The sequence below is a fragment of the Siniperca chuatsi genome, linkage group LG20 (assembly GCF_020085105.1).
Source record: "Siniperca chuatsi isolate FFG_IHB_CAS linkage group LG20, ASM2008510v1, whole genome shotgun sequence".
Classification (NCBI taxonomy): domain Eukaryota; kingdom Metazoa; phylum Chordata; class Actinopteri; order Centrarchiformes; family Sinipercidae; genus Siniperca; species Siniperca chuatsi.
This window is the reverse complement of record NC_058061.1, coordinates 20,260,724-20,275,757: the sequence shown is the minus strand read 5'-3', so window position 1 is coordinate 20,275,757 and position 15,034 is coordinate 20,260,724. Positions and strand designations below refer to the sequence as shown.

General features: G+C 43.0%; 3 protein-coding genes across 11 annotated transcripts in view; 2 read left to right on the top strand and 1 right to left on the bottom strand.

Annotated features, from left to right (window-relative positions):
- The window catches only part of itgb4 (integrin, beta 4), a 31,267-nt gene extending 29,431 nt beyond the window's left edge, over positions 1-1,836 (top strand). For all 5 annotated transcript variants that reach the window (XM_044179377.1, XM_044179376.1, XM_044179375.1 and 2 more), the window contains 2 exons: positions 184-303; positions 391-1,836. In XM_044179377.1, the coding sequence (XP_044035312.1) occupies positions 184-303; positions 391-515 (245 nt within the window). In that variant the 3' untranslated portion in view covers positions 516-1,836. The remainder of the gene's footprint in view (positions 1-183; positions 304-390) is intronic.
- Positions 1,837-1,899: 63 nt separating this feature from the next.
- zgc:194990 (uncharacterized protein LOC568410 homolog) lies at positions 1,900-9,182 on the bottom strand. Of its 2 annotated transcripts, XM_044179387.1 has the most exons (10): positions 9,046-9,182; positions 7,243-7,334; positions 7,024-7,122; positions 6,376-6,483; positions 5,776-5,934; positions 5,403-5,543; positions 5,000-5,051; positions 4,594-4,620; positions 3,398-3,424; positions 1,900-3,295 (listed from the first exon to the last, which is right to left on the bottom strand). In XM_044179387.1, exons 2-10 carry the CDS (start codon positions 7,303-7,305, stop codon positions 2,736-2,738), a joined length of 1,236 nt encoding a protein of 411 aa, XP_044035322.1. In that variant the 5' UTR covers positions 7,306-7,334; positions 9,046-9,182; the 3' UTR covers positions 1,900-2,735. The 2 variants fall into 2 exon arrangements, with proteins under 2 accessions (XP_044035322.1, XP_044035323.1); XM_044179388.1 differs by lacking the exon at positions 4,594-4,620.
- On the top strand, positions 9,144-15,013 carry si:ch211-250n8.1. 4 transcript variants are annotated; one of them, XM_044179384.1, is made up of 18 exons: positions 9,144-9,285; positions 9,584-9,718; positions 9,910-9,998; positions 10,291-10,398; positions 10,710-10,785; positions 10,996-11,152; positions 11,379-11,424; positions 11,542-11,600; positions 11,806-11,841; positions 12,026-12,078; positions 12,193-12,325; positions 13,684-13,898; positions 13,974-14,019; positions 14,115-14,180; positions 14,299-14,358; positions 14,464-14,549; positions 14,728-14,822; positions 14,914-15,013. In XM_044179384.1, exons 2-18 carry the CDS (start codon positions 9,636-9,638, stop codon positions 14,946-14,948), a joined length of 1,443 nt encoding a protein of 480 aa, XP_044035319.1. In that variant the 5' UTR covers positions 9,144-9,285; positions 9,584-9,635; the 3' UTR covers positions 14,949-15,013. The 4 variants fall into 4 exon arrangements, with proteins under 4 accessions (XP_044035319.1, XP_044035318.1, XP_044035321.1 ...); XM_044179383.1 differs by having other exon boundaries at positions 13,684-14,019; XM_044179385.1 differs by lacking the exon at positions 9,144-9,285 and having other exon boundaries at positions 9,576-9,718; positions 9,822-9,998; positions 13,684-14,019.
- The last annotated feature ends 21 nt before the right edge of the window (positions 15,014-15,034 follow it).

The window sequence follows — 15,034 nt, the reverse complement described above, 5'->3', positions numbered from 1 at the left end:
TGGATATTTCTTGCCATAGACCAAAGTGACTGACATGACCACCCTAAGGCCTAAAATACAGTCAACATTTAACTACGCACTCAAGATCTCAACATTATCTAAAACCCTGTTTAGCCTCTCTGACACCCTAGTACATAGCAGTATACTGACATCTGTATTTCTTTCCTTTCTCGCCCCCTGTAGGCACTTTGTCTCAATACAACAGCCAATCAATGGCGAGGAGGGAAGTTTTCCAGATGCCAACAGAGGTCAGCACGCGAACTAACGTCTCCCACACCACTCTCAACGACCCCTTCTTCTCAGGTACAAATTAAGCTTCAGTTTCAGTTCTGTTCTCCTAAAAACATACATAAAATATATTCACACATTAATACCTAAACTGCTCAACAGATGGGATGATGATGACCACACAGCACACCAGCGGCATGGTGACCCGTCAAGTCACCAAGGAAGTGGTTCAGAGGAGCGTCATGGGAGGAGCCACTGTCACAAAGAAGATGTTTTATGAATCTTAAGATCTTATTTATCTATGCCCAAATTAACACCCAAAAGTCCAACATGATGAGGAATCATATCTGAGATTCTCTTTTAAAAAGAGTCGGCTTCAGGGCACTCGCGCACGATCAGTGTATGCTTTTATGTGTGTGTGTGTGTGTGTGTGTGTGTGTGTGTGTGTGTGTGTGTGTGTGTGTGTGTGTGTGTGTGTGTGTGTGTGTGTGTGAGTGAGATTCTGCGACCAAAAAAGATTTCATGTAATAAATAGATGGAGAAGAGGCCGCTCTGTCGTGTCTGTTACAAACCGTGGCCACTTTCCTCCATAGATGAGGTTCATTTTAATATTTACACTCATTTTCACTGTTGCTTCTGATGTATTTCATTCCAGTTTCTTTCCACTAAGCCAATCATTTAGTGTTAGACTCCTCTCCCTCTGTCGGTTCAGATCTGGTAACACACACTGGGGCTTTAAATCAGGCCAGCACGGGCCAGTAATCTGACTGCGGTTCAGTAATCCAAAGTGACCTTTTCCCCTTGTCTCCTGTCCTCCACCTGTCTGTAAGAGATGTTTTGTCTGTGTGTGAGGTGTTTTGACTGTTTCACCAAATTTCAACTTCTCTGTCTTTCTGAAAAGCGTCTGTTTGCAGGAGAGATTGTCTTGAAATTGCTGTGGTCTTATCCTGAGTGATCAAGAGTATGAAAGTAGTGTATTTGGGACTTTTGTTCATAGAATTGTATTATATTAAAGTGTGATAAAGTTTTTTTTCCAAGCATATTTAATAGTTTTTAAGATTTTTACTTACGCAGACTGACATTCAATTTAATGCCAAACATAGAGGTTTTTCAGCAAACACAGGTTGGTGCTTGTGTTCCTCGTTTAGACACGCATTTCCTACTGACAAGCAAGGGGCATGATTTTAAAATATAGACAAATGATCAAAAATCTATTAAATGTAACTTGTTTTTTCATTTCATAAGATGTTTTATACTCAGTGTGATATACACAAGTTGATACTTTTCATGTTTCCTTACTCTGCAAGGCCACTGTATTTTGCATTTTGAGTAGATTAACATTCGAACTGAGGTCTTGATATTTTAGAGAAATGGTATGTAAAGACAGAAAGATTGTATTTGCTTCAATGGAAGTCCTACTGTATTTTGGCTCCTCATTTTGTTAAAAATGCTTTTGTAAAACATATTTTGAGAGGATATTTTTGTCAGAAAAACGTGATGTGGATGAACTTTTCACCAAAAACACACTCAAAGTATTCATGTACCTTTTGCATTGTTTCTTTTTTTGGTATGTCAACTTTATTGCACTTAATAAAGATTTGAAATCAATTAATTTGTATTACATTAGAGTTTTTCTCTAGATCTGTATGTGTGACCACTGAAGACAAGATGGAGCATTTACAGTTAATTTATTGATGTAAGGGGGGGGGGCATTGATGTCTTAATATTGCACACGAAAACAAAAACACAGCTGCAAAAACAAGCTCATGCCTGACAAATGTTTGCAGGAAGCTTGAGACAAAGAAGCAAAAAGAGTGAGAATTAACTCTTCACATGCGTCAACCCAGTCTGTAATTATCTGCCAGTGCGCGCTAGCAAGCCCTCGTCAGCTGCACTGAATAACCGCACTGAGGCTCTAAGTAGCTGCTCGCACATCCTTTCACAGTGCCTGCATGCTTTAACATTTGTGAAGTTAGTTTGTTCTTGTTCTTTCATCTCTAAGTGATAAAAATAAGTAATCACAAAAATGTCCATATCGCTGTTGTGGCGTATAAACCTTGCAACTCCAGGTTTGGTGTTTTTTATGTTTTAACTTTAAAAGAACAAATATATGGCTCTTTGTGGGTTAAAGAATTCCAACAACATTATGGACTTCTAAACCCTCTCAAACCTTATTGTACATTGTGAAGAAAACATTTCCATTCAGCTAAAAACAAGGCTGTTTTGTGAGGGGTTTTTTTTTCTGACAGCCTTAAAATATTTATCTTTACAATACAAAGAGTCAAACACTGAATGTCTCCATGAAGGCAGAGTAACACAAAGTGTAATGCAGAATGATGGCGGTTCTTGTTCCTGATCTCACAAGGCAACCCGCAGAAAGAGTCAGACTTTTAGTCCAGAAACAGCACACGAGATTCAAATTCACTAAATAACGGACCAGAATAAAAGCGCAGACTCTGGGTTGCTGAGGATCGGGACTGAGGAGTGACTGATGTGTGTTAAGCAGTTCAGTTCCAGAGGCAGGGCCCGGGGCAGAGGCACGGCTGTCTGACATCTGCAGGCCTTATCACCAGGTCTTTGACCATCTCAACAGTCCCAAACACGGGGTACAGTTCCTCTGTGAACTTCTCGTTGTAGGTGTACAGGTGGGAGCGCTTCTCCACGTCATAGAAAGACAGCTGGCCCTGCTCATAGTCCAGGTACACCCCAACTTTCCTGGGCACCAGGCTCTGTGACAGCGGGGTGGCGGGCACCGTCAGGGCTTTAAGATCTGCGCCTCTCTCCAGACGGAGGGTCAGGTAGCCTGTATCTGTGTTGAGTGAGCGGAAGCCCTGCCTCGCCGCGGATGCCTTGGCCACACCCAGCCGCCAGTCCCGCTCACCCACCTCCACCTCCCAGTAGTGGCGTCCGCAGGCGTAGCCCTCCTGGCCAGCGGCACACCGCCAGCCGTCGAAGCGTCGCTGGCACCGCGGGACGTCCCGGCGCTCCACGCCACACCGCATGCGCTTTTCATCACTGGAGATGAGCAGGTCTGGGTTGGCTGAGTCTGAGTCCAGAGTGACTTCCTCTGTGGAGTTACAGACCAGGAAGGAAAGATTACAAATTGTAAAATCTGATGACAGATTATAATGAGGAACAGAGATGATTTGATTGCAAATGGTTTTCATACCTGCAGCATCGCAAATCCAATTCCACACTGTAAAGAAAAAGAGACCCTTTAAAGCTGCTATATTCAGCATTTTATATATTATCAAAAGATCAAATGACTATGTGTAATGTGAAAGGAGTCGCTTGTAGTGATGAACCTGCAGAGAATTATCTGAAACCAGCTCTGATAAACCCACTGTACACTACCTGTCCGGCACCAAACAGCAGACAGACAAAGTTAGCAACCAGCTGGTGAACGTAGTGGAGCATTTAGCAGCTAAAGGGTCAGACTCAACTCAACTTACATTCATAAGGTGGACACAAACACGACTCCAAGTGAATGCTAATGTTGGGTTGTGTCTTTTGAATGTGCAAATAGACAACTGATTGCTCACAAGTTCACCATATCAACTTTATAAGGTGATAATATGTTAGCGTTGTGTTTTTAGCTTGTTTCTGTTGCCACCAAGTGGCCAAAAAAAGTTAACGCAGGTTAGAACATCAAAGTTTTGGTGCTGAAACGATTAGTCAATCGACAGAAAGTGAATAGAGTTGTCATTTATCAAGCAGTTCTGCCAAATATGAACTGATTTTAGTTTCTCAAATGTGAAGATTTGCTGCTTTTATGCTGCTATATATCCTGTATACAGATATATTTGAAAGTGAATATGTTTGGATTTTGGACAATTGGTCAGGCAAAAAAAGCTATTTGAAAACATCACATTGGGATGTGGAAATTGTGATGGTCATCTTTCACTATATTCTGACATTTTACAGACAAAATTATTCATCGATTAATGGAAATAAATAATTGACAGGAGGGCTGGAAAATAAACTAAATGTATCAAATAATTGACATTATGGATCTCCCACTGACCTAAATTCACTACTATTGCAAATTCCAAAGCATTTTCAGAATCCTATATGATTAAACTGTAGCTACAACAACCGATGACAGATGTTTAACCAACCAACCAGCTCCAGTCTTTAAGTCTAGAATAATTAACCAGTCATACTATAATTAATCAGAACAAACACAAGTAAGGAAATATAATGCACTAAATATAATGTGTTTTAAAAAAAAAGGTTATCGTTATGTTTATCATTATCAATGTAAATGCAACAGCACATTGTGATGTACCCAGCCCCAGTCCATAGATGAATCAATGATCATTTATTTGCAGCCCTGCAACTAACATAGTCAGGATTTCCACTCACCGCTGTGGGGGATGTAGCGGACAGCGTCTGAGAGGAGAAAGTGATTAATGTGATTATAAGGCGACTATTAAGAGTTTCATTCATCACCCAAATCCTTCCACATAGCTCCTTTCCCCACCTGCTTTTTTGCACCATCCTTTAATCACATATCGATCCTGACTAGTTCTAAAGGAAATGACTCCTGAAGTTTCACTCCCGCTAAAGAGGTTGATGAAGTCGATAGTGCTACTGTATGGACACATACTGTTATAATCGATAGCAGTTCACACATTATGGATGTCTCGAATGCTGACTGGCTTCTTTATAATTGTATTTTTTTTTTTTTTTTTAAAGTTGGGGTTTGGTTTATGGCTCTTTGTCTTTAACACTTTCCTAAGTTAACAAGAGATACTTGAAATGCACTCACCCATCTTCTGGATCCTCTGCTTTCTCACCAGCCATTGCTTAGTCACGTCCTCCTAACACACACACACACACACACACACACACACACACACATAAAGGCAGACCATGGGCACACAAAGACAAAGCAGGCCAAGGTGAGTTTAACAACGAGACAAAGAGATTAGCCTGACTGGGTGTCACGCAGCACATGTTCATTATGCTTCACACTGTTCACACTATTGGACTGACAGCATCATGCACATGTATCATCTTTTTAATTCAGTGTCATTAGCACCCTGCTTATCCCATTATTAGTAATAGATACAAGTGGAAAAAATAAACCAATTTCTTCTTTGGTCCTGGAACAAGACGAATATTCAACACAATAATCTAATCGGGGGAAATATTGTGACAGACATCCAGACCTTGACAAGGCTGTCAGCATTCAGCACGGCCAGCATGACGAGCTCCATGGCTGGGAGCAGGTTGGGCAGACGGCCCCTCTTCCACTGGAACTCCAGGTCGTCTAGCATCATGAGCACAGGCTCCCCTGGCCAGACGGTGGGCTGGAAAGAACGTTGTCAGTGTTACTCACTTGAAGCGTTTAATTGAAGTGTGATCATAGCTCCAGCACACTCTTGAGTATGATGGAATGATTGTCAAGGGCAGGGTTTAGCTTAATCATCTTTATCAGATGCGAGGAGGGAACTGGGTCAGACTTTAATCACCAACCAACCACCGGGGGAAAAAAAAAAAGCTGGCACACATTACTTTCAACGTCCACCATGCTATAGTCACCTGAGGTCTGCTTTTAATCTCCCGCGTCCAGTCCATGATGACTCTTTTGTGGGGCCCCATGTCGCACTCCCCCCCGGCCTCCAGCATGCAGAGGAGGTGTCCCTTCCAGTCTTTCTTCTCCGGTTTCTCACACTGGTAGTCAGACAGGATGATCCTCGGCTGAACCAGAAACACAAACATTAAAGCACAGCTGCGACGATCAGTCGATTAATCGATCGACAGAAACATCATCGGCAACTATTTTCATAATCGTTTAAGATATTTTTTGTGCAAAAGTGGCAAAAAAAAGACTGCTTTCAGCTCTCACATATAAATATTTCCTGCTTCTCTCTGTTTTATGTTATATTAAATTGAATATCTTTGGGTTTTGGACTGTTGGTCGGACAAAACACTTGGACTCTGAGAAACTGGGATGGACATTCTTCACTGTTTTCGGACATTTTATAGACTGAAGAGTTCATCTTGAAGAGTAATCGATAAAGAAAATAACAGCTGGTTGCAGCCTTACATTAAAGCAAAAGCAGAACATCCAGAAAGCATGTGGCCGATCGAGTTATTGGTGACAGAAACAACAGCACATAAACAGCAGACCGTGCGTACCTGGACTCTCTTCTCCAACACAGCGGCCCATTCCACGATGAAATCGCGACACACACTGGCCGGCCAGATGTCCTCACTGGTCCAGATGTGGCCGAGGACGTTTGACCTCTGGGTTGAAGATAGAAATAATATAGATGAGACATATGCAGATGCGTGTTTGTCCGTGACAGGAAGGACAGAGGCCATTTTGTTTTTATATGATCAATGTGATGAAGTACCTTGATTTGTCAGGTGATTCATTTGTTGGATTCACCAAAAACCAGACATACATCTACATTGTTTTTTCCAGAAAATGTACTATATCACAATTTACAGTGACATAAAAACCTAAAAATTGTGGCATAAAATAACAAATAATCGTGATAAGAGGATTGTGTCCATATCGCCCACTCCTACTAGACGTGAACAAGTTATTCCCAAAAACAAAACAAAAAATCAGGAGTCATTGATAATGAAAATAATGATTAGCTGCAGCCCTAGAATAAACAACAACTGTTTTAATTATCTGGTGTTAACAGATTTCCCTTTCCTCGCAGGGAGCGTTGCAGACCCAGAGGAAGAGGTAAGTCAAACGATTTCTCAAGAGTAATTAGTACAGTATATCACCTGTCCTATCACTCATAGGAGGCCCATATGAGGAGAGCTTACCTGGCAGATTTTGTTGAGCTCTCGGGCCAGCTCCATAATAAATAACTGGCTCTCCACCAGCGGCTCCCTCTTCTCAAGTCTCACTCGCTTCCGAGACTCCTGGAGCAAAGAAACACAAGATTTAAAAAAAAAGGAAAGAAATATGACTTGAAGTACATATCAGAGCAAAGTGTACAAATGTAGCACTTCTCAGAGGAGAACGGAGGCCTATACCCGTACCTTTAGTCGGATCTTGAGCTTTTTGGCCGGCTCGATCAGGAACTGCAGGCAGTCCTTCATCATGCTGGCAGCCGGAGAGCGAGGCCGATGCCCTGTGGTACAATAATAAAAAGCTTTAGGACACTGGCACTTACTCTGTCGAGAGCTGGAGCTTAAGTGCAGCTGACTGGGCTCCTGTTTGCCCACGCAAATCGATGAGAGAGCAGAAATTGGTAATTTATGAGAGGTGGCAAAAGGTATGTATGTGTAGAGAGAGAGAGAGAGAGAGAGAGAGAGAGAGAGAGAGAGAGAGAGGAGAGCACTGCAGAACTTTCATCACAGCTCTGCACTGGAAGTCCACAGAGAGCTCATTATTAGGCACTCTGATCTATCATTAGGTGCGGAGGAGGAGAGAAAAGAGAAGAGGACCCACACAGTGCTCGAAGAGTGAAAGGAGACAGCCCACCCACTCAGCACACACCCAAAGCCCCAACATGAGCGGCACAGAAAGAGACGATGCAGAAACAGGCAGAAAATATTGCACGGTAACAGGATTTCCTGACGTGCGTGGGTCGATGCCTCTTGAGCACGGCCTTGAAATTGGACATTTATTCCCAAGGAGATCTGAGAGAGCAGCGCAGAGCACTTTTAAAACACAGCGGAGTGTTGCGGGGGATTGTTGGACCAGTTTGCTGTTGATTCAGCAGTCCGCCCCTGCACACCAGTTTGATGCGCTGAGGGGATTTGCTGTTCTTTCTGTGATGTAGGGCTGGCAGCTGAGCCAAAGGATGCTGGTCCTGACTTGCCAAGGACTGAAGAGCATATATATATATATGGTATTGGCAGTTTACGACTTTGGCAAAAAAACAAAAAACAAAAAAAAAATTCATCCAAGTGATGGGCTACCAGTCAGGACTGAACGTTTACCTTTTCGTGAGCAATGGCAGACTGATCTGTGAGGATAGATGACACAGAAGTGAATGCTTTTCTAAAACATAACTTTTTTTTTTTTTTTTTTTTTGTGGGTATTTTTCTCTGTGATGATGATCACTAAGCACAATGACTTGAATATGCACACTGTGGTGAGGCTTTCCACATAATTGAATGAGACAGAAAGAGTCATGTATCTGTACAAAAGGTCCATGAGGCCATGACACGTGCGGGAAAGCTGTGCCACTGAGTCTGTTAGCTAATTAAGTAGATACATTATTGCTCAATTTAAAACACATGGGGGGGGGGGGGATACCATTATATGACTCCTCTATCAAACTGTGGAGAGAAGGCTTTACATATTCGCTTCTGGCTCGATAGAGGGCTTATTTAGTGCAGGGAAAGCAGAGGGTGCAGGTGGCAGAGGAGCTGTGTGTGGTGGAGAGGAGCTGGAAGATTAGAGGAAATCCAGGATTATCACCGGTTTGCTGTCCAAACCCAGGTAGTGACTTTCTATATTGGGACTGACAGACCAACCCCTGCCTGCGAGTCAGCATCAAAACACATATAATAGGACTATAATAGAACAACAACCGGCACATATTAGGAGATAGTTTTACAATAACTGTAAGAATGTTAAAAAAAAATCTATATACTTTTTGGGGGCATTCTCTTTGTCTGCCGTAGTCAAAATGTATCATTTTGAAATGCCGCGAACAAAGATATCAACTGCCCTCGTGCGCATGAGGCTATGATATGCAAAGATGGACAACAATCACTATCAGGCAGACAAATTATTTTATTTAATTACGCCCTAAGGCAGCGGCGCAGTTCACCAGATTTTCTCTATTAAAATTGACGTTTTTTGGGGGGGAGGAAAAAAATGAGACTGACCTTGTTATGGAAGAATTTTCCTTTCGGCAGATAACTTGTAGTGACTCCTCTGTGATGTTCTCGGCAGACTCATTTAGTACTCCGCCATCCTTCGAGATGCACCGCTTCATCCACACTTCAACTGCGGCACGAGAGACAGCGCGCGCGCTCTAATCTACCGCCGCCTCCACTGAGCTGCAGTTCGGAAGAAGAGCCGCTGGAGGTCGCCACAGCTTGAAACTGTGGAGCTCTCTTTTCCAGGTAGCCTCACATTCCGTCTTATATATTACTTTTGGTTTATTTGACTGCACTAAACACCTCTACAAGCCCACAGTAAACGGGTTAAAGCGCCGTTAGACTGCCAGTATTCAATATCTATCTCGTGCTAACCTTGTCTCATGTTTATGGCGGATCTGTAATAGATCATTAGCTAGCTCACAAGTAAGTGGGTTAACTAAAATTGAATGAATGTTCTTTTAGGCCTATAAGGTGTTATCATTATTTTACATTAGCTGCAAAGATTTAATGGTGTTTAACCACATTTTCTCTCTCTCTATAGGCCTATAGGCCTACATTGAAGGCAGCACGGCCGTTTTTAAGCAGAACAGCAGATGTCACTACAGCCAATAAACACTTCATATCTAGATGCATTTCATTTCAAGGCGCAGAGAGCGTCAATAAGAACCTACAGCAGGTGATTGATCATTTTATCTTTATCTGGCGTTTGTTTCAAAGACAAACTAAATCGCACAGTGTTTACTCCAGCAGTCCAGCCTCTCTCTGTGTGTCTGTGGCAGGTACTGTGGAATGGGAAGGTGTCTCGGCATGTTAGGTAAGCTATACGGAAGTGTGATTACAGCGCGTGTCGCTGTGCTTAAATCACAGGCTTGGTGCGTCTGTTGTCAACGACAGATCTGCTCACAACTGGTCCCTCAACATGGCACCTAAAGACCCTCTGCTCGCCACTCTCAAAGGTAAGGATCCATAATAAACGCACAGTGCAAACGTGGTGTTGCTGGATCATAATTTCCGTTTCAGAGGCAGCTCGCCAAAACAAACGACTGATTATTTCAGTTTTATTTCTGTTGCAGACAAAAGCATCATCTCCCCCCCCCCGCCCGCCCGCATAAGCAGCATCTGCCAGGCCGTTTACCTTTTGCAATACTGTTGGTGTGTGAAATGACGATGATCACGCGGGTTGCATGAAAAACGTGCATTTGTGGCAGAGCCGCTGTATGTTAGGCTACGTGTTGTTTTTCCTCCCAGTGTGTGTCCTGAACCTGCAGTCAGATGGGGAGAAGGTGACAGACAGCAACCCTCACCTCGCCTCCTGCTGTGAGCTTCTCGAGCTGGTCCTCAGGAAGGGGCTCCAACGTTAGTATCCCCATAATATGTGCTTCCACTGAAAGAAATACCACATTTGCACATAGTTGTTCAAATGCAATGTTCTTTACCTATACATTACTGATAACAAATTGCTTTATTGCAAGCTTATATAGCCTACCTGGCATTAACAACTACATGTCAGTTTATGCTTCAAATGGTTGTAATTGTTGTAAAAAACACAATTTTTGGGGGTCAGAATTTTTTGTATTTGAAATATCTCAGTGATAAATGATCTGAAGCACTACATGTGAAATACATTTCTGTAGTATGGACTGAGTGTCTGTTTGCTCTCCCTCCAGAACCAGTTCTCAGTCTGGTACACAGAGACTACTGGCAGTGTTTTGAACAGCTTACCCACCAAGACGCCTGTGGCAGGTAACAACATCCTGCTTGCTGATGCGTTCAGACCGCCGCAGGTGGCGGTGTGAACGCACGGTTAGATGAACTCAGAGAAAGTGTAACATAAACAACATTTTTAACATTGTTATAACTGCACAATGCAACAGACATTACTCTAATAAAATAGCACTATTTCAAGCCTTGTTAATACCTGTTGTTTCTGCTGATGTGCATGTGTGTGTGTAGGCTGTCTGCTCTGTCCTTGGCAGTGGAGCAAACCAAGGGTTGCAGGAAGCTGCTCTCAGCTCAGGGCCGAGGCCGCTACCTGCTCAGACTGGCCCTCAGCCGCAAGGCTCTGCCACAGTTCATCACACACCTGCTGCACACACCCAGAGTCCTGGAGGTCAGATACATGGACCACATACATTTTCTATAATGCAAAAATATTTAGAGGTTGATGCCTTTTGTTTTCTGGTGCTTGCCCATATGTGTGTGTTTTCCTGGCACTGTTGGGCGCTCTGGGCAAAGTGTCCACCAAACATGCCCATTGCTAGAGTTAGTTGAAATGTTAGTAAGTCTCTCGAATAGACTAAAACAACTTCTGTTCATACTGTTTCTCTCCCCTCCAGTGGTACAGTCCGGCAATGTCAATCCTCAGGAATGAGGAATTTGTGGGTGAGGCTTCTTACTTGATCTGACTGTTTCCACTAAATGCTGAGCAGAGCTCAGGAAATTCTGGTCACCGCTGCCATTCAGTGTCCAACATCAACAACAGTGTTCTCCCTCTTCCAGAGCCTTTCGTGTCGCTGCTGCTGGTCCTCTCTCACATGGAGTTTAAACTGGACATGGAGGTCAGAGCAAATGCTTTATTTATACCATTAAAAACTGCAAATGCGCTGTCTATCCATTTTCAAAAGCCACATGTAATTTTTCCTCCAAAATATAACCTTGACTACTTTAATGCCAACTATCATTTGGTGAAAGCAGCTATTCTTTCAAATCACTTTGAAATCAAAGGACTCTCCACTAATAACCACCTCTGGTCTCTTTACACAGAATTGCAGTTTTCTGGATGAGAGCTGGCTCCTACCGGTAAAAAATAATGATTATTGTTAAGTAACTCACAGCATCACAACAATATTATCATGGTTTTAGTGGCCATGGGAACTTTAAGATCCCTGGAAATCCATGGGAAAATCTCCCAGGACACATTGCAGTGAGATAGTGGAATTTGGACATGAGAGACGGTCTGTTAATTGTTTGTGTATGCTTCCAGGTGTGTGAGACATATGAAGTAGTGCCCTGTCGGGAGGTAGGGATGGTGTTGAGGTTTGTATCTTCCACTCTACAAAGTACTGTCTTTTCCATCAAGTATATCCACTCATAAATAGAGCTGTCCAACCTGCTGCATCATCTCCCTCTATCTCTCTGTCTGTCTCTCAGGTATCTCAGTGGGCGCGTCTTCGTCCTCGAGCTGATCCCTGGTAGTCAGGCTCATGTCGACAAGTTTATCTGTCCTGGTGACATTATTGATGTGATCAATGGGACCTCACTGAGGAATTCCAAGAATGGACAGGTGTCCTCAAACACACAGTGTTATATATTTATGTAATAACCAGTGACATTCATAGACATTATCTGTCTCTTTCTGTGTCACCACAGTGTAGCTGGTATAAATAAAAGCCTTTACATTTGCTCTGGTGGGCTTCTTAAAGGTGCCCCAGTTAGACATTGTGCCAGCTCGACGTTGTTAGGTAAGAGTGCATCTTCTCATCTCGTGTTATGTGAATAAAACGTTACAATAGGCCTTTTTCACAGATGACATACACATACGTTTGTCATAGTAGGAAAACCAGAGGTGCTACTAATAACATTAACAATGGCTCTGTTCTATTCAAGTGTAACTGTAAGCCATGACAGTGTTATTGAGAGCCAACAGGCACAATAACAGGATCCTGAAACGGAATCAGCCGAATGGAATTCAGACATCATTCATTTTACTATTTACACTGGTGCTTTTCCTACTGTAACATGTCAAAATATCTTATGTGGAAAAAGGCCTACAACACATGAGTGGGCTGTTTAAAGCCCCTACACAAAACCCACACAGGTGTTTTCACAAATGTTGCCTGATTGGACTTCTTCTCAGAACTGTGTCGGTGTTTACAGACAGTTTGATAGACATCTCCCTGATTCTCCTGTTAGTTTTGTGGCTCCAGTTAGGGCGGGACAACTTACAATTTGTCCTTTTTATTAATACATGTAGTTGGGTGACATTACGCAATCCCCAGCATAGCTGCACCCAACCTGAGCAGAGCTCTAAATAGCCAGAAAAAATAACAACACCTGTGTGGGTGTGCAGGACTCTTCTTGTTAACATGGTAAACATGATCCCACATGAAGATACGCTAAGGCCCAAAACTACTTCTAAACAGGTGAGAACAGTGAGTTAGAGATTTTTGAATTTTACTAAAATGAGCTAGACGCAATACAGTGTAATGCTAAAAGCAAACATTAACATCGGAAGAAGAAAACCTCCTGTTTTGATATTTTTTTTACTTAAGTTTCCTTAAAAATATAGCATTTAACGATATTTTAGAGCCCTAAGCCATCAGCCCCACAGCTCTGTTAGGGCTGTCGTGGTGTTTGAGGTTTTACTGCAGCCCCGTTAGTACAGTAGGCTCTGCACAGTGAACCGATTAAGATTTTCCAATGAGCTGTGCAATGTACACACATGATGTTCTTTAGGGACAGATAGTACAGCTCACATTGTGTGTATTGTACTATTGATTGAACCCATGTGATACTGGCAAGTCACACCCTTGACAAACCCTATAATTCAAAAAACCTACCACTAAGAGTGTGTTTACACTTGCTACTGTACAAGCCTTAGCAGTTGTACAGAGTTACAACCCATTTTCTCTATTTCCCCAGGCAGGTGTGGTTCTGTCTCGGCTGAAAGGCTGCCCTCTGTCCATTGGTGTTCTGCGATGGAAGGCTCAGGATGGAACAGTGTATCGGCCCCTTATCAAACTCCTGCGGGCCCTGAGGATGGAGAACCCCACCCTGCAGCTTGGTCCCGCTCCCTCCCAGCAGTCAGCCACCAAGGATCAGGGAGCCTCCCCGTCACAGTGCCTCAAAGAGGGAAGGCAAGTTGGTTACCAAATCCTTAAGGATGATTCTGCAGTGTGTACTCTTGACACTGACCCACCTCTCCTCAACAGGATTGTGTACATTGTTCAGTTCTTGGGCAAAGCAAACATTGGAATGGTGAAAAACCTCTTTTGCTTAATTTAATATGTTCAATCTTTGTGTATACACGGGTGGGTCTCTCCCATAACAGATGTGTGGTCTTATCCTTTCAGTTTGGAGATAAGGAGGTGCTGCAGCATGCTATTCCACAAGTGCTGCAGAAAAACCTGCCTAGCAAGGTAATGAAACCACTCCCGTCTCAGGGCATGTTGGCCCATAGATGTATTATGTCATGCTCTGGAAAACACTTAATAGTCAATATCAACATGTGCTCAATCAGTGTCATTTGTCCCGCAGGAAGTGCTTTTAGATATGAAAGAAACACATTTGACATGTACAGACAGAAACAGTCAACTGGTAAGTAGCCACACGTGACGTGTCAGTTAATTGGTGTTCAAATCCCTCTTTGCTATTGTTGGAGAATAACAAGCTTTTTCTGGCTGGAATTGAAATGCTCCACAGGAGCTGTTTGAGCATCACTATCCAGAGATTTCTTGTGTAGGGAGATTCGGTCAACTGGACTACACAATATTTGCATTCTGCGTGGCGTAAGTATTACGTGCACATACGCTAAGAAAACAATGATCCATGGTATTTCTGTCGTGCAAGGGTCCCCCCCCCCCAAACACCCCTCCATAGAAACATTGTGATGCAATACACAAGCCATTACAGATCTGTTGGCTGGACTCAGATGTCATCCAAGCATATGACTGGTTCTGTTCACAGAGACTCCCCAGAAAGCCCTCAGCTGACAGGCTTCTGCTGTGTGGTGCTCCGAGCCAGCACCGTGAAGGATTGTGAGGAGATCGTCTGCCGTATTGGTGAGGCATAGCAGTTGTGAGTCCTTACATGACCAAATGGTTCAGAATTCTTTACATGGCATGACGTCACGTCTTTTTTTTTTTTAAACAGCTACTGGTTTCAAGCATACCGAGTGGTCTGTATGACCATTCACCAGCGATCAACTCGTTACATGTTGTAAATAAATGTAATAAATATATCTTAAACACTGCGTTACTGTCTGAATATCACA

Bases quoted from the DNA above. Each gene is read 5' to 3' on its own strand.
- zgc:194990 (XM_044179387.1), bottom strand. From the start codon at position 7,305: ATGATGAAGGACTGCCTGCAGTTCCTGATCGAGCCGGCCAAAAAGCTC. The intron at 5,935-6,375 runs GTACGCACGGTC...TTTCTGGTTCAG, and splicing joins TGTTGGAGAAGAGAGTCCAG to CCGAGGATCATCCTGTCTGA. The intron at 4,621-4,999 runs GTGAGTGCATTT...TTCTCCTCTCAG, and splicing joins GCAGAGGATCCAGAAGATGG to ACGCTGTCCGCTACATCCCC.
- si:ch211-250n8.1 (XM_044179383.1), top strand. From the start codon at position 9,636: ATGTCACTACAGCCAATAAACACTTCATATCTAGATGCATTTCATTTC. The intron at 9,999-10,290 runs GTAAGGATCCAT...TTTTCCTCCCAG, and splicing joins TCTGCTCGCCACTCTCAAAG to TGTGTGTCCTGAACCTGCAG. The intron at 12,079-12,192 runs GTTTGTATCTTC...TCTGTCTCTCAG, and splicing joins GAGGTAGGGATGGTGTTGAG to GTATCTCAGTGGGCGCGTCT.